The sequence below is a fragment of the Protopterus annectens genome, chromosome 1.part1 (genome assembly GCF_019279795.1).
Source record: "Protopterus annectens isolate FY-2018-M chromosome 1.part1, PAN1.0, whole genome shotgun sequence".
NCBI classification, from domain to species: Eukaryota; Metazoa; Chordata; order Ceratodontiformes; family Protopteridae; genus Protopterus; species Protopterus annectens.
This window is the reverse complement of record NC_056726.1, coordinates 569,290,126-569,315,932: the sequence shown is the minus strand read 5'-3', so window position 1 is coordinate 569,315,932 and position 25,807 is coordinate 569,290,126. Positions and strand designations below refer to the sequence as shown.

Genomic DNA, 25,807 nt, shown 5'->3' with positions numbered 1-25,807 from the left:
TTACGATAGCTGAGTTTCATTGCATTACTGTTAAATACCTTGAACCAGTTTCGCTTCACTCATTTGTTTTACTGCTTTTTGTCACCTAAGTTAGGTTTTTACTCCTTTCCCTTACCAAGATAAACTTATTTTGTGAAATTAAAAGATAACCCTCATTTAAGACTGCTTTTATGCATATATGTACATTTATATAATTTTGCTGCTGCTGTGATTAAATTCTCCTTTTTCCAAGAAATAATTGCATGAATACAATCTAGGTGATGAACAAAACAGCAATATAAATAGGAAATATACAAAATGTGGCCGCTTTTCTTTGAAAAAAAGTAATTCTTACATCTGCAAATACTGCATTGATATACCCTGGAGATTTATCGGGATTGGTTATAGATATCAAAGCAGGGCAAACAAGTGAATCTGTAGAAAGAAAGAAAAAAAAAGGTTAAAAATACAGCAGTTAAGAAACAGGTAAAAGAACCACAATCCTGCTTGATACAAAACATTTAAAGGCAACATCTTCCATAACTTAAGTAAACAAATCACATTCTAATTAAGCCACTTTCTTAAACGCATTTATACCCAATGCTAAACAATGATGTAGTATCTTTGAAAGTACTGAAAGTACTGGGCTCTGATCTTGAGGATGTAGATAGTCATAGTTTTGTGCCTATATTGATACTGTGATAAGGCTGTAGAAAGAGGAGCAATCTATCCCTTGACTTTTATGAGTTGATTTGGAATGTATCTTATGCATTTTTATGGCTTTGATGTTACAAAGCATTGGTCAGGAGGTGTGATAATGCTGAACTTTATTATAGTGGTTATTTCTAAGCACTTTACATCCATCAAAGATAAACAGTAAATGCAATATAATAAAATGTAATGCAAGGCATATGAGAAATAGTGCAATACTATGAATAGTAATGACACTCAGATGACAGTCAAATGAATCGTACAAAATGAGCAACTTTAAAATAACAAGAATAAATACAATGTTTATTCCCAGCCATGCTTAAATAAAGCCAGCTAACATAGTACCAAATTTCAGATTTGCTATATTTAGATGAAAGAACAAAATACAAATAAGTCCTTTGTTCAAAGTAAACTAGGACCAAAAATAATGTGAATAAGGCTTTGGGAGCCACCAAAGTGTAGAGGACCCAAATTCCACAGCAACATATCTTGCCATACCAAACAGAAGTTGGATATATTTGTGCCCTTTAGCATACTAGCAGAGTCCCAATTTGCTACAACTGGATTCATAAGCTTCATGAGTATCCGTAGGTGATCAATGCAGAGAGCAACATGACCTTGCAAAAAGTCTACAAACCAATAGAAATCAACATCTGCAGATCTCAGGAGGGATGGCATATGTAGACTCCCTGGGAGACAACCACAAGACATCATCAAGTATTCACACAGTATCAGCTTACTACTACACCTGTGCAAAACCACACTGTCAAGGCAAGGCTGATGAAGACCCCAAGCAGAACAATGCCATTTTGCAGCACTTCCAATTCAGATCAAGAAAATGCAACAGAGTCCAAAGTAGCAAACAAAATATTAACAGACAAATACCATGAAAAAGTTGACTAAATTAACACCAACTCTTTCTTCAGACATGCAGGCTTTTTTCCATATCAGGATGATCTTTGCTTTATTTCTAACAGTACTTCATACAATCAAGCTGATAGAGCTACTCAGTCATATTGTCTTTTATTTTACAAATCAGAGGCAAAGATTCAAGAAGATCTGCCTTTGCCACTGTGTAAGGTTGTTAGCACAAGTGGCTTGGAGGAGGGGTGTATCAAATTATTTTATGGGGGTAGCTGTAGAGTCCTGTTGTTGACAAATGCTGGAAAGGGGTACAGCAGTTCTTGATAGTGTACATAGTCTGGGAGTGAGGTACTTATCACTGCCATGATAAAAGGCAGGGGGGGTAAGAGGGTACTCTGTTAACCAACTTAGTGATGTTAAGAATACTGATAACTCTCAGACAGCATGTATGTTCTTTAAGTTTAATTGTCATTTCATGAGCTGAAGAATACTTTGTGAGAATACGAGTTGGGTCTTGATAAGATAAAAATCACAGCAAAACTCTGACAATTTAGCATAAATGATTACAGTTATGGGCTGCTAATGCGTTGTATCCTATAGCCCTGGATTTGATTTCATTAATCTTCATTTCCTACTCTGTGACTGAGCAATTCAGTTAAACAGACAGCGGCCGAGGTCTCCATTACAAAGTGAGACTCAGCTCAGTTAGCAAAATATATTGAGAAATGATCCTAGTATTAGAGTCATGAAACGGGATAAAGGGGGAAGTTTTTTATCATGAATAGTTTTGATTACATATGTAAGATGTTTGAATAATGAGAACTTTTTTGAATCTGGCACTAAGAGTGATATTCATATGGCCTGTCGCAAAATTGATGTTTGCCTAAATAATTTTTATTAAGAATGATTTCACACCAGATGTCAAAAGAAGTCTATCTGTTTCTCACCCACTAATACCTGATATTTCTGGGATATGTGAAACTCATAAGAATGAACTTGATCCACATTAAGCCCTGTGGTCTCCAACAGGTGTTTTAAGACTAAACACACAGTCAGGTGGGTTGACTTAAAACTTAGGTCTTTTTTGGTGACAAATTATCTATTTTGAAGGATTCCTGGCACTGTTTTAGGTTGCTATCCAGGACCGAATTTATAGACAATACAGTTTTGGTCACGATTGATATGAAAGATTTGTTTTTGGTGATACCACACACAGAAGGATCGGGTTGGCTTCAGGATGCACTAATGATGGGAATAGGTGTGTCCCAATGGGAAATTAACATCATTGTGGAATTTATGGAAGTGGTGCTATTGAATAAACATCTCTTTTCTGACAAGGAATATTATAAATAAATTAGGTCTATATTACAACATCGAAGTTTCAAAACTTCGAATGTTCTAATATTGAACCTTATTCAATAAAAGCTGAAAATATTGAAGCAACAGAAAACCACATTTTTTCCTAGGGAAAGAATTCAGTTGGCCATTTCTGTTGCTTCGGTATTTTCAGCACTGTGGTGGAAAGTTACAGGTCGGGTTCAGGCAAGTGTGCGACTGTGTGCAGGTTAGGGTAGTTAGGGTTAGTGTGCGGGTTAGGTATGTGTGCGATTGTGTGGACGTGAGGGTTAGATCGGGTTAGGTGAGTTAGGGTAAGGAAGCGGGTGAGGTGAGTGTGCGATAGTGACGGAACTTAGGGTTAGGGTTTGGGTTAATGTAAGTGGATAGTTAGTGGTGTGTGTATAGTTTAGTGTAGGGTTAGGTGTAAGATTTTAGGTGTATGTGTATGGACTGCTGTTTGTTTGGTGTGCTTGTGTTGTGTGTATGTGTTTTGGAACAGCGGATTTTTCCCTAGGAAAAAATTTGCTGTTCTGTATGTTCGATGTTTTCAGCTTTCGCTGAATATGGTTCAATATTAGAACATTCAAAGTTTTGAAACTTCGATGTTCTAATATTGACCCAACAATCAAAGGGGTGGTAATCGGGATGGCATCAGCCCTGGTGTTTGCAAGTATTGTTTTATGGTATTGGGAACAAACATAGATTACTTGAATAATATTCCCCAATATCTTAGATTTTTGAATGATATATTATTATTTTGGACAGGGGACACTAAGTCACGTCATGAATTTATGGAATATCTTAATAATACAATTGCCTTTTTTTAATTCATATTTAGTTATGGTTTTGATCAAATTAATTATTTAGATATTATAGTTTATAAGAATTTCATCAATAAGTATTATGAGTCAGTTTTATACAGTAAATTTAACTTTTCCAATGCATTTTCCAGCTTCCATCCTTACTGGCAAAAGAATAATTTGGTAAAAAGGCATTTTGTGAGATTATCTAGGCTTACATCAGATGCTATTGTTTTTAATGAGGAAGCTCTAAAACTTTTAAGATATTGCTTTTGGAGAGAGTCTACCCAGTACAACGTATAGCTGATATGTTTAATACTGTTCTGGAGGGAAAGGTGTCAAGGTTTATTCCAATTTTAAGGGAGACAATAATTAGAGATGAGAGTAGGTCAGATCCTACATACATTATGATCAGGCAATGGTTTTAGCATATAATAATCACAGTAATAAAGTACAAGAATTGCTTACTAAAAACTGGAAGGTTGTGGTTGAAGCTCTCAGTATGGGAAACTGGGTTTGTGTATAAGAGAGTACAAAATTTAAAAGGCATAGTTGAAGTAATCTGTGGTGGGAATTCTACATGGAGTATGGTAGTGTGGTGCTTGTTCCCAATGTAGGCATATATACGAAGGATCACATATTATTTTAAATTCGCACCCCAGAACTATTAAAAATGATGCACGTTGTAATTGTAAGATGAAACGAGAGGTTTACATCTCACTTTGTATTTAAAGCAACAAGTTCTACATTGGGAAGATGGGAAAGGAATTACAATCTTGGATTTATGTGCATCAGTATGGCATCAAGAATAAGGAAGTAAGGAATGCCTTATATGAACATACATTACTATGTAACAATTTTAAGAAATGTTTGTTTTTTTGTCTAGGAAAAATTCCCAGTAACCACTGGGGGGTGGTAAATGGAATGCACAAATACAGGTCAAAGAGTTACTCTGGCAAATAAGACTAAATGTGACACAATTATCAGGCAATTGCCAGGTGTTAATGATAGGTTAAGTTTGAATGGAGCGCTGGAATTGAGACCTATGAAAATTTGATCTTAGTTTGTATTTTTAGAGTTATTGCAATATTACATTTTTAATTTATTAAATTATAAATGATTAAATTATTATATTATAATGGATTGTGAATATTTAGCATACATTTTAAGCTTAATTAAATTTTTAACTTATTTCATTATTTAAATTAAGATTTTATTAATGTTTTAATTGGTGATGGTTTTGATTGGGTAAATTTTACACATGACTTCTGTTTTCTGCATATAAATGTTGTGGGTGTTATAGCTGAACTTTTGTATCTGATGAAGTCCCTGATTGTGTTTTGGGATGAAAGTGCTTATTTTCATTTCATTTCAATTAAACCTGAGATGTGGGACATCTTTGCTGGTGTTTCTTTTCTAATTTTCTTTATTTTATACCAGAAGAGTGTGGTTATTTGCATATTAAAAAAGTAGAAAATAATTCAAATGGAATCAAATGAAGTTTTACAATATATTAGCCATGCTACTTATGCAGTGTTTGCATTACTGCTGGTTTATTCACTAAATTCTTTCTATGTTTGAACTAGCAACAGACTCATAAAGAACATTTTTGCACTAAGGTAGAATTCTCCAAAACAGAGGTAGCAGTCAGGCTACTTGGTTTTTATTGCCAGTGGAGAGACTTCAATGGTAAGGTTTAAAAATTAGGTTACAAAAGAATTAACCTGCCCCTTGGCTTCCATATTGTACTGTGCCACATTTGCTTGGAAACTACTTCACCTATGCAGACATTATTGTTACTGTACTGTTTAAAGTGTAACTCATGTTTGATTTTCATTGTGGATATTGCCTATGTAGCTTATGTTGTCTTTGGTTAGCATTTTCTATATGCAGCCTGTTTATGCTGTCATTTTGAATATGTGACTCCAGTAATAATACCCTCAAATAAAGTTGATAATATACATAGTGAATTGTGGGCTTTATTTCTATTCTCCTTTTCAACTTCTTTATTTAATTTTATTGACATCATTTGCAGTGGTGATGGACAGGTTGACAGACGAGATCAGATGGGAGGCTCAGTGGTCTATGATGCTTGCAGATGACATTATGATCTGTATTGAGAGTAGGGACCAGGCTGAAGAGACCCTGGAGAGGTGGAGATATGCTCTAGAGAGGAGAGGAATAAAGGTCAGCAGGACTAAGACAGAATATATGTGTGTGAATGACAGGAAGGATAGAGGAATGGTGAGGATGCAGGGAGTAGAGCTGGCGAAGTTGGATGAGTTTAAGTACTTGGGATCAACAGTTCAGAGTAATGGTGAATGTGGAAGAGAGGTGAAGAAGAGAGTACAGGTGGGGTGGAATGAGTGGAGAAGAGTGTCAGGAGTGATTAGTGACAGATGGGTACAAGTAAGAGTGAAAGGGAAGGTCTACAAGAGGGTAGTGAGACCAGCTATGTTATATGAGTTGGAGACGGTGGCATTGACAAAAAGGCAAGAGTCAGAGCTGGATGTGGCAGAGTTAAAGATGTTAAGATTTGCACTGGGTGTGCTGAGGATGGACAGGATTAGGAATCAGTATATTAGAGGGTCAGCTCAGGTTGGATGGTTTGGAAGAGAGCCGAGATTGCGTTGGTTTGGACATGTGCTGAGGAGGGATGCTGGGTATATAGGGAAAAGCATGCTAAGGATGGAGCTGCCAGGTAAGAGGAAAAGAGGAAGGCCTAAGATTAGGTTTTTGGATGTGGTGAGAGAGGACATGCAGGTGGTTGGTGTGACAGAGCAAGATGCAGAGGACAGGAAGAAATGGAAACAGATGATCCACTGTGGTGATTCCTAACGGGAACAGCCGAAAGAGAAGAGAGACATCTGAGAGAACTCAGCAGTTCTACTTGTTTTCCAGCAAACAGATTTCTTCTTTTACAGAACCATGTTAGAATGTTGCTCATGCATTTTACAAATGAATTAGAACCCTAATACACCTTGCTGGCATAGTTTTGAACTTCATTCCTTACAATGCTCATCCTGACAAACAAGAGAAGGAAGGTATATTTCAGCTTAATATTTCAATTGAAAGACACAAACTTTGGAGCACAAGTGACTGTGCTGGAGTAATGCATGAGGTCATGACAAGGAACACATAGGTATGGAAAACAAAGGATGAAGTATGCTATGTGCCACTGACTTGTAAGCCACAAAGACAAGATGAAGTAGGAGAACAACATGTGGGTTCCACATATACTATTGCCTATTTAAGTAGCTTGTAAACCTAGCCAGCTTCTTTAATTTGCATTAAGTCCATTTGCATCCAGAAAAAGAATACATTCAGTTCAGTTAAAAATATTCAGCACTGCACAAAAAGAATGCCTTGTTTTACTCAGTAATTACTAATTTAAAGTGTAACTGCTGGGTAGATGATAGGACAGTGAACATATTATGTGAATTATCTTTATGCTGTTTTTCTGAATGTAGCTTTGTGGTAAGTGCTCTGCAAACAGTGTGTGAAAAAGGAATCCTACTGTTAGCTTTAATTATATGCAGACAGTGGAAAAATGACATCTGGGAAAATAATTTACATCTGTCATACAAGTGCTAGCAAAGCAGCTGAATGTTGTGAAGTTTCTGATGTAAAACTGCATCACCTGTATTCATACCTTTCAACTGTACAGATCTTGGCAGAATGTCCAGATTTTTGCCTCATATTTTTGTTCCATTTTTCATAGAATTATGGTTTTCTGGCAAATCATTAGCATGTCATTAAAGATTTAAGTCAGAAAATAATGACAGACATTTGAATTTCAGACTTCATACACTTCAGAAAATTCATGCTAATACAAAAACTGTTATTCCATCAACTTTCTAAGTTTATAAGAGCAGTACTTAAAAACTGACCCTATTCTGGGTCCTTTGTCCCACCATTATTTATGACTGGGTCCAGATTTCTTGCACTAAGATGTTGAGAGGTATGCCTGTATTTGCTTTGTTTATCTAGGAAATACCTTCCCATAAACAAATTTCTTTTGATTATTAAATGAAATAATGTTATACGTCTGAAGAATATTACCCTGTGTTAACAACTGACAGCTTTTATCCTTTATTTATTAGTATGCATAATGCTAATCCCATCCTTTGTTTATTAATAAACATGAGGCTAATCCCCGTTCTTACTTTCACCTCAGCTATACTAATGACTTTTTGTCCAAACTACATATTTGTCTTCCAGGTGTGTCAAAGTTTGATATGTGTGTATGCATTAACTGAAACAGCTAACTACGATCTGCAGGGCATAGCAGCAAAGAACAGCTGCACAAACAACCAAAGTAACTTACTAAAAAATCTTCAGCCAAGTGTGCGCTACAACGCTGGAAATTTACATCAGCCGCAAATTGAGACAATACGAAGAAGGCAGTGAAACAGGAAGTCAGAGTGGGCAGTCATGATTTAATACAAGCATGTATAGCCATGTTTGATCTTGGAGGTAAGCAGTATTAAGTGCTGAAAAAAAGGGTGGCAGGACAGGAACGTTTATGTGTGTGTCTACTTAAAGAGCTAGAATTAAATGCAAAAATACTGCAGTACAAACACATTTGGGAAATTACTTTTGGGTACAGTTTACAGTATAGCAGGTACCCTATTCCAAACCATAACAATAGTCAGGGATCTGAGCACCTTGGTAAACAAACCCTCTCCTTTGTCCACCATGTAGCATCAGTGGCCAGGAAATACTTCTATCAAAACTGATATCTAAATGCATGTCATCTAGGTCAGAACAACTTATCAATTTATTATACCAAACTCTGATTAAGTCACTTATAAAGTATAATAACCCTTTGGTATGTAACTATCCAAACCATCTCACAGCTAGAAGTACCACAGATATTCTTAAGATTACCAAAGTAAAGACTTTTGGCTACCAAGACATGCTTGAAGCTCTATCCTTATACTTGGTCTCCATATACATGGAGCTCTATATTTTACATTCTGTGCCATGAGGGATCCAAGACTTTGTTGGCCTCTTTCATCTGTGTAAGACAAATAGCTACCCAAGCTTGTATGGCCATGTTTGATTTGGGAGGTAAGCAGTATTAAATACTGCTAAAAGGGTGGCAGGAACATTTATTCATGTGTGTGTCTACTTAAAGGTATATATGGCTAGGCATCTTATTGTCACATCAGTATCTGATTAAGTATTCGTCCTGTGTTCTAAACACTCAAAATAAGAATGTAAATCTCCACCAATATACAAATAAAATATATTGGAGGAGCAGATACATTATGTATTATCCAAAGTTTACCTCATCTTTGGGACAAATTACCCTTATATATAAAACAGTGACACCCTCTCATCCTTCAAGATGAATCCTAATGACTGGATGTGCATCCTCAGATTCATTCCTGGTATGACCTGCTTTGATTTTTCTAGAGGAGGGAGGTACATAATGAAGGTGGGTATTAGCAGGGCACAAATGGTTTATTGACTTGCTTATGTTCTAGTCCCAATGATATAGAAACTCAGAGAATCCAAGATGAAAAACAAAACATGATTTATGAACAATATTTTTCATAGAAGTAATAGTTAATAAAGGGATCAGTTTTAGAAAATGGGGTGGTGTTAAAAAACAGGAATATAAGAATGCAATGGAAACAACAAATGCTATTCCTGTGTGTTGGCAGACAGGTATAGGCATTTATTAGTTTGGGCTCAACAAATGAATCCATGAGCAAAGAAACTGACAACCTCAATGACTGAAATGTTTCTACACTCCCATCACATGTTTATAATTGCACTCAAGAGATGCAGCTAAAAAAAAAATGCTTTCAATATTCACTACCATGCCACCAGAAAGAGAGCCCAACCTGGAGTATGTTTGCTAGCATCATATATGTCAACACTCCTGGATTATGCACAGCAGGTGTGTTAGCAGCAAAGCAGATAATTACCTGGTAGTATTTGCAGGTCTCTGTTCTTTGGCTTGTTTTCTGGTTTTAGAGCAGAACTATAATCATGGAGCTTGTAAATTTCTGAAAAGGTTTTTAGTGTCTACAGAATTAGGGAAAAAGAGATATAATTAATTATTGTTTCAGAGAAAGGTTTAACATTTCATTTTTCTAAATACTTAATCATTTAAACATTTCTGTACAAAGTATTTTTTTTATTTTTTTATTTATTTATATTCTTCTGTTGGGGTAGACACTGACTTCAATGGGTTCATTTCTTGCTCAGCTTGTGAGAGAACAACAGAATGTAAGTTCTTACACGGCATTATACAGCAAAGAATATAAATGCTTAAAAAAGAGGACAATAGGTCGACAAGTGATACATAGCTTTAAATCATAAATCCAGATACAGGAGAGTGTAATACAGCAAAACATCTATATGTAAGTAATTGTGAGTAGAATTGTGGAAAACAGGAATTTATAAAAGAAATTTCTTCATGAAAAATGTTTAATACATTTGTAATTTCACAATTACAGTTTATGAAAATTACCTACAATCCATAAAATCATGAACTTTTGATCTCTGAAATGTATTTTCCCATATCTGTGTCAAGTGTCTTGGACAGCTAATACACAGTAACCTTAGCATGTGTGTCAAGTGTCTTGGACAACTAATACACAGTAATCCTGGTCTGCTTTAAAGGTTTTTATGTTGAGATGAAGAATTTTAGTGGCTTCCTGTTTTTCTATGATGCCAAGTCTTAGAGGTCTATGAATGAAGGTTTCAGAGATCTGTATAATCCATTCTGCAATATTCTAATGTACAAGGTGATACAACTGTTGAGACATGTTAACTTAAACTCAATGATCTAAGTTAAGATGATAGAGAAATTCATTCTATGATGGAACTATAGTATCAAAATGAAATTAACTGTGGTTACTTTACTGGAAAAAGTATAAAACTGATTAATTTAAAATTCTGTGCGTGTGTGTGTGTGTGTGTGTGTGTGTGTGTGTGTGTGTGTGTGAGTGTTTGTGTGTTTGCATGGATGGTAGAATACACGTCATCAAAATGTATGCAGTTGGAGACTTTGGCGGTACAGAGCATCTGGTAAGGAAATATGCAGAAAGGATAGAAAAAGGTGTCCTTACTTGCTATTAAAATCTGTGTTTTGTGTAAGAAATGAAAACACTAATGAACATTTCCAACCCTATGCATCTTTAATGACATTTAGTCATCCTAATTGCAATAATATTTACTGCTCAAGGAAGAAATCAATGCAACACTTTTGAAGCCTTCACTCAGAAAGTGGAAAATTGTAATGCTGTTAGTAGAACATATCACACTGCTTGGTGCAGAAACATTCCTTACAAATGTAGATTCACCTAGAACAGTTAAGGCATGGAGTTCCTCAGGTGACATTAGACAGACTACTCAGATCATTTGCTTGTTTTGAAAGTGAATGAATCAGCTTAGCCATTAATGCACACCATTTTATGGACATTCATCAAAAGTGAAAGAAAAAAGACAAATATTTACTTGCACACTGCAAATCAGGATAAGGCAGATTGTGCAATCAACTACATTCAAGCACTGAAGAGAATGACCTTTTGAAGATAAACGTGAATGCAATCAATGTGATTTGGGGTGCAGCTGAGTAGTATAACCTGGGGTGAGTATGTTAAATGAGAGTGGCCAGAGTTAGTGAAACCATATTGGTGGGACATAACACACAATGCTAGAACATGGCAAAAATGTCCTACAATGGAATCCAGATTGACAAACAAACATGCCAACTGATAAAGAACCAAACAAGAATTGAATTCCTTGGTTCCTTGGTTTTGCCTTTAAAATATTAATATATATAATAACTGTCACTTATTCTCTCCCTAACTTAAACTAGGACAGCAAATGTGATGATATAACCAGGATCTCCCAGGGACTGGGGAAGCATCACCAAACCTGCACAGAATTTATATGCTTAATTATTGTTATGGTATATTATATGACAACTACTTGTAGATAAACATGAGGACAACTAAGTGTAATTAAAGATGCATAGGGTTGGAGACGCTCATTGGTGTTTGCATTTCTTACACGAAACACAGATTTTAATAGCAAGTAAGAACAGCTTTTCCTACCCTTTCCATATATTTCCTTACTGAAATTATAAGATAGAAGTCCTATTTAACAAAGACTTTATTTCTTATTTTTGTCCTACCAGCATAAGAAATTGTATACATGGCCACATCTACAGGTATGCTGTGGTAGTTACTCAGTACACTTTCTGTGAAATAATACTTCCTTCTCTCTCTCCTCTGTGTTTTCCACCTTGTAATTTAAAATCAATCTTTTTTTTTCTTTTGCATCTCCTTTTTGAAATATAGTAGCAACTCGGAATATACTGAAAAATGTGAAATGCTTTAAAGATTGTATCATGTCTCCTCTGGTTCAGTCGACAGATTGCATTATAATCTCTTGTAACCTATCTTTATATGGTCGTCCATGCAGACAACACACAATGTTCTTGCCCTCATTTGAAGTGTTGCAGTAGAGTATTTTTTCTTTAGAATGAGGTGGTCTTTTGAATTACTATCTTTAAAACAGATGGGGCCTTATATTTATCTTCTTTATTTATTTTATTTGCATTTGTTTTCCAAGAAAGTCTGACTGGATGAAAACAATCAATATTTAGAATACATCATCACAAATATAAGTAAAATATAAAGTACATCTGAATACCTATGCATATGAAATATAGAGGCAACTAGAACATTGTACAATGCGTGCTTAATGTAAGGAACCTAATAGTATATTGCACAATACAACGTCATATTACAGGAGTAATTATAGGAGATATGCATTAGCATGCAACTATGTAATGCAAATAGCTGTAAGGCATTTCACATTCTGGAACCATTCAGAAGAGCATATCATGTTATAATAGAGCATATCATCATCTGGAAACAATAAAGTTTGTAAGAGGATGGCTAAGGAAGATTAAGTAAGGGGTACATTACAGTGAAGGTAAGATAGAGGTGATTATCTAAACGACAAGATCCTATGTAACTGCTCAGGAAAAATGAAATTTAGGTTATGATTTTTTATAGGAAATAATATCATCTTGTTTTCTATAGGTGCTGTTTTTTTTTCCTTGCATAGCTCTAGTTAGGGTTACAAACAATTGTCAGGTTATTGTCAGGATCTGATTTGGATTATGTTATGAAATGCAATGTTGGTCAGATTAGGTGTTAGAAGCAAGGTTTCTGGTTATGGGAGGATAGCTATGATGTTACATGTTGCATTGCTAGCACTACCGGTAGGGAAGAATAATGTGACATTATAAGGAAGCCCTAATATGGATTCTCCAGTCCTTACTGGGCATGGACTGCATTATCCATGTGACTGCAAATACATGTGTGTGTGTGTGTGTGTGTGTGTGTGTTTGTGTGTGTGTGTGTGTGTGTGTGTGTGTGTGTGTGTGTGCCTCTGCACATGTCTGTGTCTGTGAGTGAGTGCATTTATGCCTGTGTGTTTGTGTGTCTGTGCAAAACTGTTTGCAAAAAGTACAGCAATGTATACATATATATAGTTAAACAATACCTTACCCAATATTGGTCATACTCATGTTCATCACCAGGTTAACACCTCTTGTAAAAGCACAAACTTTTTATTGCTTATCAAAAACCTTTTGCCCTCTTTAGCTTGAATCATTACACCTCTAACAACTTTCCCTCCTGCACTTGAATTAATACACCCCTTTTAACTCCATTTAAATAATGCTTCTCATCTTGCTCTTTTTCTAACTGCCCCATCCACTTCTCTACCCCTCTCATGCATTCCCTGTATACCTAAGTTATAAAAATTCTAGATACACCAATTTGGAAGAAGCAGCCTACATAGAAACAATCCTATACCATGCTATCTCAGTCATATGCTATTACCACTATGCTCCTGCAAAATGTTAATATCTTCCATCCCCTCCTACATAATTTTATAACTTACTTCAATATCTCTTGAACTCTTTACAAGCTTGTGCAATACTAATATCTCCCTTCCTACATAATTTTATTAATAATTTCATTATGTATCTTGAACTCCTTGCAAATCTTTCTTTACTTAAATGAAAGTATACTAAACTTATTTACAATAATGTTTCTCTTCAGCAGTATCAATCCTTTTAGTTCTGTAAGATTTTACATGTGGAACAACTATATATACTTACAATTGCCGACATAAACACTTCACTGTATATACCTTTCTTGTAATTGTGTTTGTTGTTTCATGAGAAATGTAAATTGTTTTTCTGAAAACTGTTTGAAACTGTGGTAGAAAGCAAGATGGGAAATGAACAGTTCAGATTCAGATCAGGATGCATCACAACTGAACTGATGCTTGCAGTGAGACAGATTGTAGGAAAGAAGTTAGAGATGAGGAAGGAGACCAACTGGGCATTCCTAGACTTGGAGAAAGCATATGACAAGGTCCTAAGAAAGCTGATTTGGGCAGTACTGTTGTGGTTTGAAGTCCTGGAAATATTAGTAGAAATAGTGCAGGCTATGTACAAGGACCCAATAACTCAAGTACGAACAGTATTTGGTCTCTCAGAGGGGTTCCCAGTGAGAGTGGGTGTACATCAGGCTTCAGCTGTGAGCCCATTACTCTCCATACTGGTGATGGACTACATTAGGGACAGATCAACAAAACTGGTCTATGCAGATGATGTGGCATTACAGGCAGACTTTGGGCAAGAACTTCAGCAAAAGATAGGGGAATGGAATGCAAAACTGAAGCCCTTGGGATGAAACTAAGTACAGATAAGACAGTGGTAATAGCAGCAAACCAGGAAAATCAGAAGAAGCTGAGAAATGAGATACAAGGGAAGATAGTGGAACAGGTCAACAGCTTCAAGTATCTGGGAGGAGTGTTTGAGGAGAACGGAAGTCTGAATGAAAAGGTCAAAGTTAGAATCAGAGGGGCTGCAGCCAAATAGCACAGAGTGCCATGTATAGTGTATGACAGAAGAATGCTAAAGAAGCTGAAAAGCAAGGTGTACAAAACAGAGGTGTGACCAGTACCACTGTATGGTATAGAAATCTGGGCAGTAAAGGCAGAACAGATGAAGAAGCTAGTGGTGATGGAAATGAAATGCCTGAAAAGGGTGGTAGGATGCACATTGTGGGCGGATGAAGAAATGAGGACATAAGTGCAGAAGCCAAAGTAGCTCCAATTGCAGAAAAGGTCAAAGAGAACAGATTACAGTGGTTTGGACACATATGCAGAAAAGCAAAGACAATCTGGTGAAGAAAATTTGGGACAGAGAGGAAGAAGGTAAGAGGAAATGAGGGGATCGAGCAATGATGTGGATCGACTATGTAAGACGAGATCTGCCACAGTCAGGCATGAGTGACAAAGAAGCAGAGTGTGGCATTAAATCAAGAGAGATGTGCAGTTAACACAACACCCTGACCATATCGAGAAAATGGGGAAAAGGGGGTTGATGATGATGTCTGAAATTCACTTGTTAGTATAAATGTACTGTGGTGGAGCTTTTCTTCCCAGGTCTTTGCTGAAAATGGACTCTGGCCAGTCTGACGTTCACAGTCAACAAAGACAAATAAATTACACACACACACACACACACACACACACACACACACACACACACACACACACATATATATATATATATATATATATATATATACATATACACACACGTATATATAAATACAAAAATAAAGTGATTCTATGCTAGATTTTTAAATGAAGTCTCTGTATATTGTCCCCCAAATGACAATCACTTCCACTTATCAATTTCCCATGCTCTCCTTCTCCTGTTACAAAGTGCCAGGGACATTATGTATCCACTGTTGAAACTGAACTACTTGAGTCTACTAATAAACTGGACAGTGATATCAATAAATCACTTCTGTTTGATAGTGATATAATTATGTAAATGGCAAAATAGTTGAACAGAAACTAGTATTGGAGAAAAGGTTGAAGTCTGTGAAAAGAATAACTTCTCTGAATGAACATTTAATTGGGGGTATTGTCAGTGTTAACAGGGCATAATTTGCTTGGGAATAAAAAAGTATCCACTTTAAACCATCTAAGGCTGTAGTCAAACATGTTGCTCTAGTAACTGAAGGCCATGTGACTTCATTGGATACATTGGATGACTTTCCTTATTTCTCCATTGAGGATTCATATTTTGTGAACATACAGAGGCTGGTAGCATGTGTCAGGAACAGCACTGAGACAAAGCAGCAGCAGCTGAGACATGGCACTTGCATTCAAACACTGAGTTTAAGCAAGACTTGAACATTTTAGGAAATAACATACATCTCTAATTTAGGTAAATGTAAACTGTAAGTGAAATTGCAGAAAAAGTTGCATATGGTATTGAGTTTTGTGCCTTTGATTAAGAAAATGTCAAGTTAAAACTGTCTATAAGATATCAGAATTTGAGGTTTTTATTTGAATGGGAACTGACCATAACACTGTATGTTAGTTAAGGGCATACTCGTTCTCCCTTAAGTTCTACAGTAATATTAATAGTAAATTTCTGAATACCATCAGGCGTCATAACATCATGCAGCATCATGTTCTGAAGATCTTTCAGTTTCCACTCTCATATGAAAGATTTTGACATACTTTCCTCATCTTTCTTTGTAACTACCTAGGAGAAGTACATCTTTAACAGTCATGCTATTCACTTTCACTTTCTGCCTTCCACCCAACTATTTTGTTAATTTAGTATTAATATTCTTCCTTTCTGTTTGCTTTTAGCTGTTTTTTTTTATCTGTGAAAGACTTTGCTTGCCTGTCTGAAATGATTTTCATTTCCTGTTTTGAACTTTGCTTGCCTGTTTGCTTTTCTAGTTTTCTTTAAGGTCATCCTTTATTGATTAGGTTAGAGCATTACTCATAAGGCCTACTCATACTAGAGCATTAGTATTAATTATGCTTTTTAGAATGACTACAGTTGTCAATTACTATATTACACATTAATGCCCTCCACTGGTAATATTTCATTTTTTACTGCCATCTGAAGGATATCATCCATAGTTTTTTTTTTCTTGAGTTGAAGAGAGGGTCTGTACCAATGCTTATGCCAGTTCTGAATGTGTTTCCAGACACTGTACTAGCCACATTGTTTTCTGTCTCTCTTTTGTTTAATATTTCATTATTTTGTCTTGATTCCTCCCGTTATATAAAATGCCACACCTTGTCATATCTTATATTGCCATCTCTTTTATAGACTATTGAGCCTCATATATGCATATCGCTTCCATGGGACTTAGTCTGCAGCTTTTCTATTACCGTCATGTCAAGTGAATTTTCTTCCATCAATATTCGCACAGGTATGATGATTATGGGCTTACTCATTCATGACTCTATAGTGTTCATTCATTGTGCTCCTTCTTCCCTATTTCACGTATAAACGCTTTTTTCTTTTTTACATTTATCACTCATTGTTTTTACATCTTGTTACTATCAAAAAAGCATGCATTGTTAATATTATTATTTTACAGGACAGGCCATGACGTCTCTGAGGTGTTCTGTATCCTCACTTGGCTGTTTTAAATGTAATGAAAATAAAATATTTAACTTAAGATCACAGACACTCACTCAGACAGATGAAGGCTGTCACACTGATATTATAAGACAGTATCATTCCAAGTGAAACTCTTTTCTCAGTTGAAGTCAAAAGCGATTTTATCTGCATCAGCTGTTCAACTTTAAGGGCAAATGGAATGTTTATAAATGCATAATTATTCATTCTCCTGGCCTCAGTTGTTGTTGTTGTTGTGTCTTCCGGCTTATCCCGGTCAGGGGTCGCCACAGCGGAACTCCAGTCCGCTAATGTTTGGTAGTGGATTTTTATGTGCCTAGTTACCAGCCCTGACGCACAACCTTCAATGAAGGCACGCCCATTCACGCATGCCTCCACAAAGAAGACGCTCTAACTGAGAATCGAACACGACAATGTCTTACTGTGAGGCGACAACAAATAACAAAGTTAAACAAAAATGCAAATGTAGAATACCTTAGCCAAAGACAGTCCTCACTAGTGAGCAGTCAAAGTATTGTAGTATAAACTTAATCTTATCAGTAGAATCAAACATTATTCTGTTTTTATTTTGGATATAAATAATGAAAAAGGATCTTCTTTATCTCACACTGCTAATATCCTTACCCAACATTTCCTTACTTGGGATGAGATCTACCACCTGCAACAGGGAAAGACGTACTTGCTATGATTTTTGAGTTCTTTGGTTTTCCTCTCTATGTCTGACTCTAACAGAGGTTAAACAATGTCTTACAGCTGTTATAACCTACAGGTATCCAGAAGCCAATACCTTTATCCCATTTATTAAGGATAGACAATACCTTTATCAGCATCCTTAATTCTAATACTATTACCATTTCCTTATTGCCTGTCTCATGTCCTGATCTCTGGAGATTTTTAGCTATCAATTACTTCCATAAGGCTGGTCATAAAAAGCTACATGATGGACCAATGTCTGCTATCTCACCTTCAGACTTACCTTTCTTTTGCCAGACCTTTCTAAAATTCTGTATAAAGTTGCTTCCCCATAACTTATAAAGTATCTTGAGGAATGTAGTCTTCGGTCAGACTGATAGCATGATTTGTTAATAGCATACAGAATTACTACTTCACCACTTTCCAGGGCAGACAGAATTTGCATATTCATAGATTCTAGTCTCTTAGATGGAGTACTGTTTGGTGCATTAAAAAAACAAACAGACATTTGATTCAATTTCTCACAAGGGTTTGAAAACTGAGCAAAAGCGTGTGGCATGGACTCAAAGGTTATGGCGTCTATATTACCCGATCGAAGGTTTAGGTTAGCGAATACCTAAACGTCAACCTGGTAATATCAAAAAATTAAAACAGCAAATGGCTGATTTAACATAGGGAATAAATACCCTTGGCCGCAAAAAAAAAAAAAAAATTGTAAACCAAAATAAACTGGGGGCTTCACCCCCCCACCCTCTAACTAAATAAGCCAACGCCGAGATCACTCTACAGTGGGGAGAGGGGCAAAATCCGCATAACGGCCAAGGGAATTCTTTCCCTGCATTAAATCGGCCGTTCGCAGTTTTTTCCATTCACTATTACCAGATTGATGTTTAAGTATTCGCTAACCTAAACGTTCGATCAAGTAATAGGAACCCAGGTTATGCTGTTGCTCAAAGACTAACTTGTCAATTGAGCATTCAGGCTTCAAAACATGTAAAGCCCCACTCCAGTCTTTCTACAGCAGATCAGAATTTCTATGATGACCTATACTAAAGATATCATATTACCCAACATACTCAAGTTAACATGATACTCTATGCAGTTGACCATGCCTTAGGTGTGTAGATAAGACTTATTGGCTGCAGAAAATGAGCTACCCAATAACCACAATCTCTTATTTAGGTTGTAAACCATAAACGTTCTCCAGTCACTCAGGAATTTCAGTAACAGTGCCATCTGGAGGTACCATTGTACATGCCATTCTCATAAGATTCCTGGGAATTCTCATGTGATTCCTGGGAATTTGACTGGTACTATCTTAACAATTTTTCCAAACATGTTTTTAGAAGTAAAAAAAAAACAGCACAGCCTCTTTTAAAGGCCTGCAGCAAATCATTTGTTTCTTTTATGAAAGAAGGAAAATTTTCATTGATAAGAGTGAGCTGTTATTGCCAAGCTGCAATCCTGAGTACATCTTCCAGCTAAGGAATGTGCAACTAACTTGGTGATATTCCAAACTGTGCTAAACAAAATATACACATGCATTCTTAACTCACCCTGAAAGGATAAACAATTACATACCTTAAAAAAGAGGAATTGCTTGCCCATCTTTCTGCAGACCAAGTTTTTAAGGGCCATCCTTTTCTGCAAAATGCAAACACTGCCAATCTGTTAACATGATTTCCCTTAAAACATCTTCAAGGCCTTTGAGCTCATCTTCAGTATCTTTATTCACATATAACCCATGTGAAACATCCATATTTTGCATTTCATGGTTTCAGACTTGGGTCCACCATGAATAATCATGACGGAATAATCATGACTCATTTAACTGACCTGCAATTATTCAACCCAAAATATTTAAAATCATGGGAGGCTTGACAAGGATACTCCAAAGTGAAAAACAATGAAAAAATATTTTTCTTTTTGTAGGGGGCATGCCTCTCTGCACCTTCTGACATGGGTGTCCCATACCCTCAAATTGTAAACTGAGAAACTGAAGTATCACCTTCTCACTCATCTCTACCATAACACAATGTCTGCATCTCCCAGGTTTCATGTTCTGAGTTTTGACCAAATGGCCAGTGATAAACAGCATGGTTCCCTTCACACTCAGATTCTGGAACTCAGTTCCAAAGTCTCCTCATGAACTGTTTCCCCTAAAGTATTATGCTCACTTCTAAAATTATATTTATAATTAGAAGACAGATGTTACTGAGTTTCTGATGTTTCATGGAGTTTCTTCCAGCTTTTGTAACTTCCAGGGTAATGGTTAAAGGAATTAATTGTGATTATTCTTTTGAAATGAGTTCTTCATTTTGAGCTAACTCAAGTTTGTATACTGACTATATATGTGAATGTGATTGAAAAACAGCCTTAGTATTCTGCTTTCCTAACTCTAAAATAAGTGGACACACATAGATACAAACATAAACAAATAATATATTTTTAACCTCACACCATGGGGCAGTTTCTTCTCAGTCTTTAGATGCACGAAGAACAAATTCGAGAATGTTACTCTGCACTATTTGTATTACTCTTTTCTCCAGCTGCAAAAACTTTAGCACTGCTTTGACCCTTTCTCATCCGTGATCTTCGCCCTTATATGGATACATTCATCTGGTTGCTTCATGCACCCTGCCCTCCATCCCATAAAGCTACCCCCGGAACAATGAAGTTCCTCCTCTATAAAACTTGTTTATTTCTGCAGTAGCTTCCATGTCACCTCCTTGATGGTTTCCACTGCAGCCTTTTCCATCATCTTTCTTGGTCTCCACTTTTGGTGTTTATATTATGGAACTAAACTGCTGAGATATTACATGTGGAAGTCCAACTCCTGCAGCTGTTTAACTAAATCCATGGGATGGTATAGTGCTACTGTAGTCCTTCAGTACTATGGCTGTAGACAATGGTTTGTTACAGCTCTGAAAAGACTGAATCTGGTTATTTGGATTAGGTTTTAGATGGTGACTCTAGACCCATCTCAGTGTAGTCAGAGTGTACATAGCTCAGGGAGAGTAAAAAAACAATGCAAATGGAAAGAAATCAGACTAAAGTAATGCATTTTACTAGCATTTCTCATCTAGTTTTAGTTTTTCTGCATGGCTGACAGGGACACCAGTAGCCACTGATGCAAATCAGCAACTGGACCAGAATATAGTTGGGGTGTGGGGGTTGAAAACCGATACTTCAAATGCCAGTGTCTTTTAATCACTGTCATCCATAGCTTGACTTGACAGAAGCCTATAGCAGTGGTAGTAACAGTGATCTCAATTGTCTAGACAGAAAGGTGCGTGAGGCTTCATGTGGCTTCCCTGAGTAAAGTGAGACAGAAGTATTCCTTTGGAGTAGTCTCCAACATACTTTTTAATCTATTTTTTTTTCATTATTATCTTGCTAATGGCATGCCTTTTAACACTTTAGACTTAGTTTCTTTTAACTGATACGATACTGTCTTTTCATCTTATAAAATAGCCAATATATCATTTATGGACACCAGGATATTAACTGTGAATTCTTGTTTATCAGAACCTGTAATTGTGTTCAACAGAGACTAGAAATAAGTGAATTGTTGTTTCCAACATTCTAAAATGAATTTAGCTAAATCAAACTCTAGACCTTATTCATTCAAAGTGTTTGAGCTGAGAGATCAGACTAAACTGATGTTCTCCTGGACTGTTTGGGTACACGAGTTTTACAACCCCAAATGAAGTCTTGTTCTTTGCAGAGCAGGGTGAAGAACTTCCCATATTTAACTTACAAATGATACTAGTTACACTTCATTGCTATACATTAGTAATTAAATATGTAGAATGATCCAAATATCAACGTGCACAATATCAACACAGCACTTTTGACACTGCACAGATAGACATACTACTCCACATGTGTTAAGTAATAACTTCGGCACATACAAAAAAATAAATAAATAAAATTGTGGGGGGCAACGGGACAAGTCCCACTGCATAACCCCATGTGGGGGCTTCTCCCCCTCTACCACACTATACTATATACTAACTCCAGGATCACACAATTCTCTGGGAAAGGACATATTCCCCAGCTCTGAGAATTATCTGATATCTTACACCTGTTGACACTTGTAGACCATTTGTTTAGTTTATCAAATTCTGTTGACTAAACAGATGCAGAGAAAAAAAACATTCGACAAATTTAATACCATGAATATAAATATATGTATCCACACACACACACACACACAAACACACACACATATATATATATATATATATATATATATATATATATATATATATATATATATATATTTATAGGTTCATAGGTAGGTACTAGGCTATCTGCCCGAAGGCATTTATAAGCCTAGCCAGAATGTGTTGGATTTCACCGCTCCCTTAAATTAGTTCCCTGTGCCTCTGTCCAGCAGAGCCACTGACGTGATCTCCTGGGTAAACTTTCTGTTTCCCATCCACTCATCAAGGTTTCTCTTGAAGAGTGTTAGTGAGGAGCTCTGCCTAATGTAGATTGGAATCTTGTTCCAAAGCATGGGAAGTCTCTGGGACAGGAATCTATCCCTCCTGCACGTCCTATTTATTGTTGTGGTGAGGTTTAGATCCCTAGAGCATGTGGCTCGAGGGGATATGGTTTTCTTTAGGTGCAGCATGTCCATCAATTCTGAGTTGGACATGGCCTTGTATGTCTGGCAAAGATCACCTCTGAGTAGTCAGTATGCAACCGAGTACAGCTGGAATCTCTTCAGTCAAGCTGAATAGGACATCTGTTTGAAGCCACTGATCCTCTTGGTGAGGTACTTTGGTGGTCTTTCCAGCTGTTGCAGGTGTCTTGGAAGGTACATCCCAAATGGGGAGTTGTACTCTATGATGGGTCTGATGAGTGATGAGTAGAGGGGCACAATGACCTCTTTTGATCTGGATGCGAACCCTTTTGTGATTAGGTGGGCCACATAGAAGGATTTTCTAACCACTTTGGCAATGTGGTTATCAAAGGAGAGATTATTAAATACTTGGGTCCCCAGATCCCTTATTACATTTTCCCTAGTTAGGGGACTACCATCTATGTGGTAGTTTGTGGGGACTTTGTTTTTTCCAAAGGGGATGATTATGCACTTTTTAGCAGTTAGCTTGAGGCCATGAGTTTGACACCAGGTATCCATCTCAGTGAGACCCTTTTGGAGGATGTATGTGTCAGCCGGAGAGTCAATTATAGACCCTAATTTGTAGTTATCTGCGAATTTGGTCAGCCATAGTCCGCCTGTGCTTGCCTGTACCTCTGAGAAGTATATGCCGAACAGGAGGGGTCCTAGGACTGAGCCTTGGGGAACGCCACTTTTAACCGGTTTAGAGTTGGACCTAGCTTCTGAAACTCTCACCATGCGGGTTCTGTCCATGAGCCAGTTGGCAACCCATCTTGTGACATAGGGGTTTATGTTCAGTCTGGTGAGCTTGTCTATAATAGATGAATGAGGAATGGTGTTGAAGGCCTTTGCAAGGTCTAGGTAGGCTGTGTGTACCACCTTTCCCTTGTCTATAGCCTTGGTAACTGTCTCAAAGAAGTCCACCAGGTTCAGGAGGCATGATCTGCCCTTAACAAAGCTGAACTGGGTAGGGTCCAGTGTTTGGAGGTTCCCAATGTCTCTGTTAATGAGTTCCATGATGATGCATTCCATAGCCTTGTAGACCAAGCTAGTCAGGCTTATAGGGTGATAGTTCCTGAGGTCTGTTGTGGCTCCACCTTTGTGGAGTGGAATAACCATTTCTGTGCACCACTCTATGGGTACGTAGCCTGTGGAGAGGCTGAGTTTGAACAGTGTGTTTAGGTGAGGGATTAGTTCATCTTTGAGCTCATGTAGGACGCAGCCTGGGACACCATCCAATCCCATTTATGGTGTGTTTTTGGCTTTGGAGAGGGCTGTTTTAACCTGACTGTCTGTGATTTCTGGGGCTCTACATTCTTCTGGTATGGTTATGGGCCATTTTGGGGGTGAGAGGGGGGTGAAATTTGCACTGAACCTGTCTGCCAAGATGTTGGTGATATCAGTCGGTTCAGTGTATTTTTTGCCAATCTGCACTAACTCCGAGCACTTAGTGTCTTAACATAGCTAAAGAATGCCTTGTGGTTATTTTAGGAGTCCTTGGCAATTTTTCTTTCGAAGCTCACCTTGGATGATTTAATGAGGGATCGTAGTTTCTTGCTGATACTGATCAGGGATGTCTTCCCTTCTTGGGATTTTACTATTTTCTGTACTAGTTTCCTCCTTGTATTGTATGGCTTGTTTATGGCAGGGGTCCATCAGACTGATTTCCTTTTCTTGGAGGAGTGAGTCTTGGTTTTGCTTGGGATAGCACAATCCATGCATTTTTGTAGGTGCCCGTAGAATGCATTAGTAAAGGATTTTGCAGCTTGGACAGCATTATCCTTTAGCATGGGGGCTTTGAAACTTTCCACCTCAGTCTTAAGTAACGTGAAGTTTGCTTTTGAAAAGATTTTCATGTTGGTTTCCTTGTCCAGGGGTGGGGTGGGGGGTGTGGATATCCAAAGGGATTTGTTTATGGTCAGATCTGACCAGCGAGGGGTTGACCTCCGGTGTGGAACACCGGTCACCCATGTTGGTAATGACCAGGTCCAATATGTTGTCATCTCTGATGGGAGTGTTAATCAGTTGATCCAGGGCATTTGAGTTTATAAATTCTAGGAAATGTTGGGCAAGGGAGTTAGTACTTGAGTAGTTCTCCCAGTTAATGTTTGGGTAATTGAAATTGCCCAATATTAGGGTGTTTGGTAGGGCCTTTATTTTTCCCAGTGTTTCCAGAAACGTGGAATGGGGGTCCTGGGACATGGTGGGTGATCTGTAGCAAGCTACAATTTGAATTGCAGTTTTGCTCATTGTTAGTTGCACGTGGATAATCTCTGAAGCATTGTGCCATGCCACTAACCTGGAGGTGTGGGTATCATTGATGAAGATGGATACGCCCCCACCTTTTTTATTTCTGTCTGGGTTCTGTGGCCGAAATGTATGGTATGAGTTGTAGCCTGGTAGTGCTGGTGTACTCTCTGGATCCTTAAACCAGGTTTCTATTACTGCACATATATCGATTTTCTCCAAACTGAGGAGTGCCTCGAGTGTGTGCATTTTGAGGTTTAGACTTCTGGCATTGAGTAGCATTACCCTTAGTTTTTGTTTCTTGTGCTATTTACAGTGGTGGGTTTGTCTTTTGAGCCTTACCTAGAAAAGGCAGTATGAGGGTGGCAAGAGCCTTGGCCAGTATTTGATAGCCTAAGGGTGACAGGTGCAAGCCATCTCTAGAGAAGCAGCATGGCTTGTTGAGCATGTCATCCCAGACAGACAGACACTGGATCCCCTTTGAATGACACTAGAAACTTAGCCAGTTGTTGAAATTGATAATTTTTTTCTTTATCCCATGGTATCATTCTTGGTGAGGGCAGGATGCTACTCAGGGTCAGGGTCATACCAGCCTGGGCTACGTGATCAAAGAGGTCTTCCATGTCTCTTTTCATGTAGTCCAGGGAGGTACAGCTCAGGTCATTCACACCAACATGGACAATGACAAAGTTGGTTTTGTACTTGTTCTGGAGTGACCTGAGTGCTTGTGTTATGTGGCGGATCCTGGCACCTGACAGGCAACTAACATTAACCTTCTCCTTATTCAGCCTAATGGGTGGGATGTCAGTGTGTCTTACTATAGAGTCAGCTATTACTAGTATGTTGGGTATGTTATTTTGCCTTAAGGGCTGTGATTGTGTGGCACACTGGTTTTGTGAAGTATGTGTTTCATGGTTTGTGTAGGGGGGTGGAGGTTGCTTGGATGTCTGCTTTGGAGGTCTCTGTTGCTTTTGCAGATTTTTATTTAGAGCCTCCGAGTATGTTTTCATGTATTTATGTGTGCTTTTT

General features: G+C 37.5%; 1 protein-coding gene across 1 annotated transcript in view; it reads right to left on the bottom strand.

The window, feature by feature from the left end:
* LOC122814881 overlaps window positions 1-25,807 on the bottom strand; it is a 1,525,389-nt gene that overhangs the window by 197,729 nt on the left and 1,301,853 nt on the right. Inside the window, exons 28-29 of the mRNA XM_044087155.1 lie at window positions 9,632-9,731; window positions 335-414 (exon numbers count right to left, since the gene is read on the bottom strand). Of these exons, the coding sequence (XP_043943090.1) occupies window positions 335-414; window positions 9,632-9,731 (180 nt within the window). The remainder of the gene's footprint in view (window positions 1-334; window positions 415-9,631; window positions 9,732-25,807) is intronic.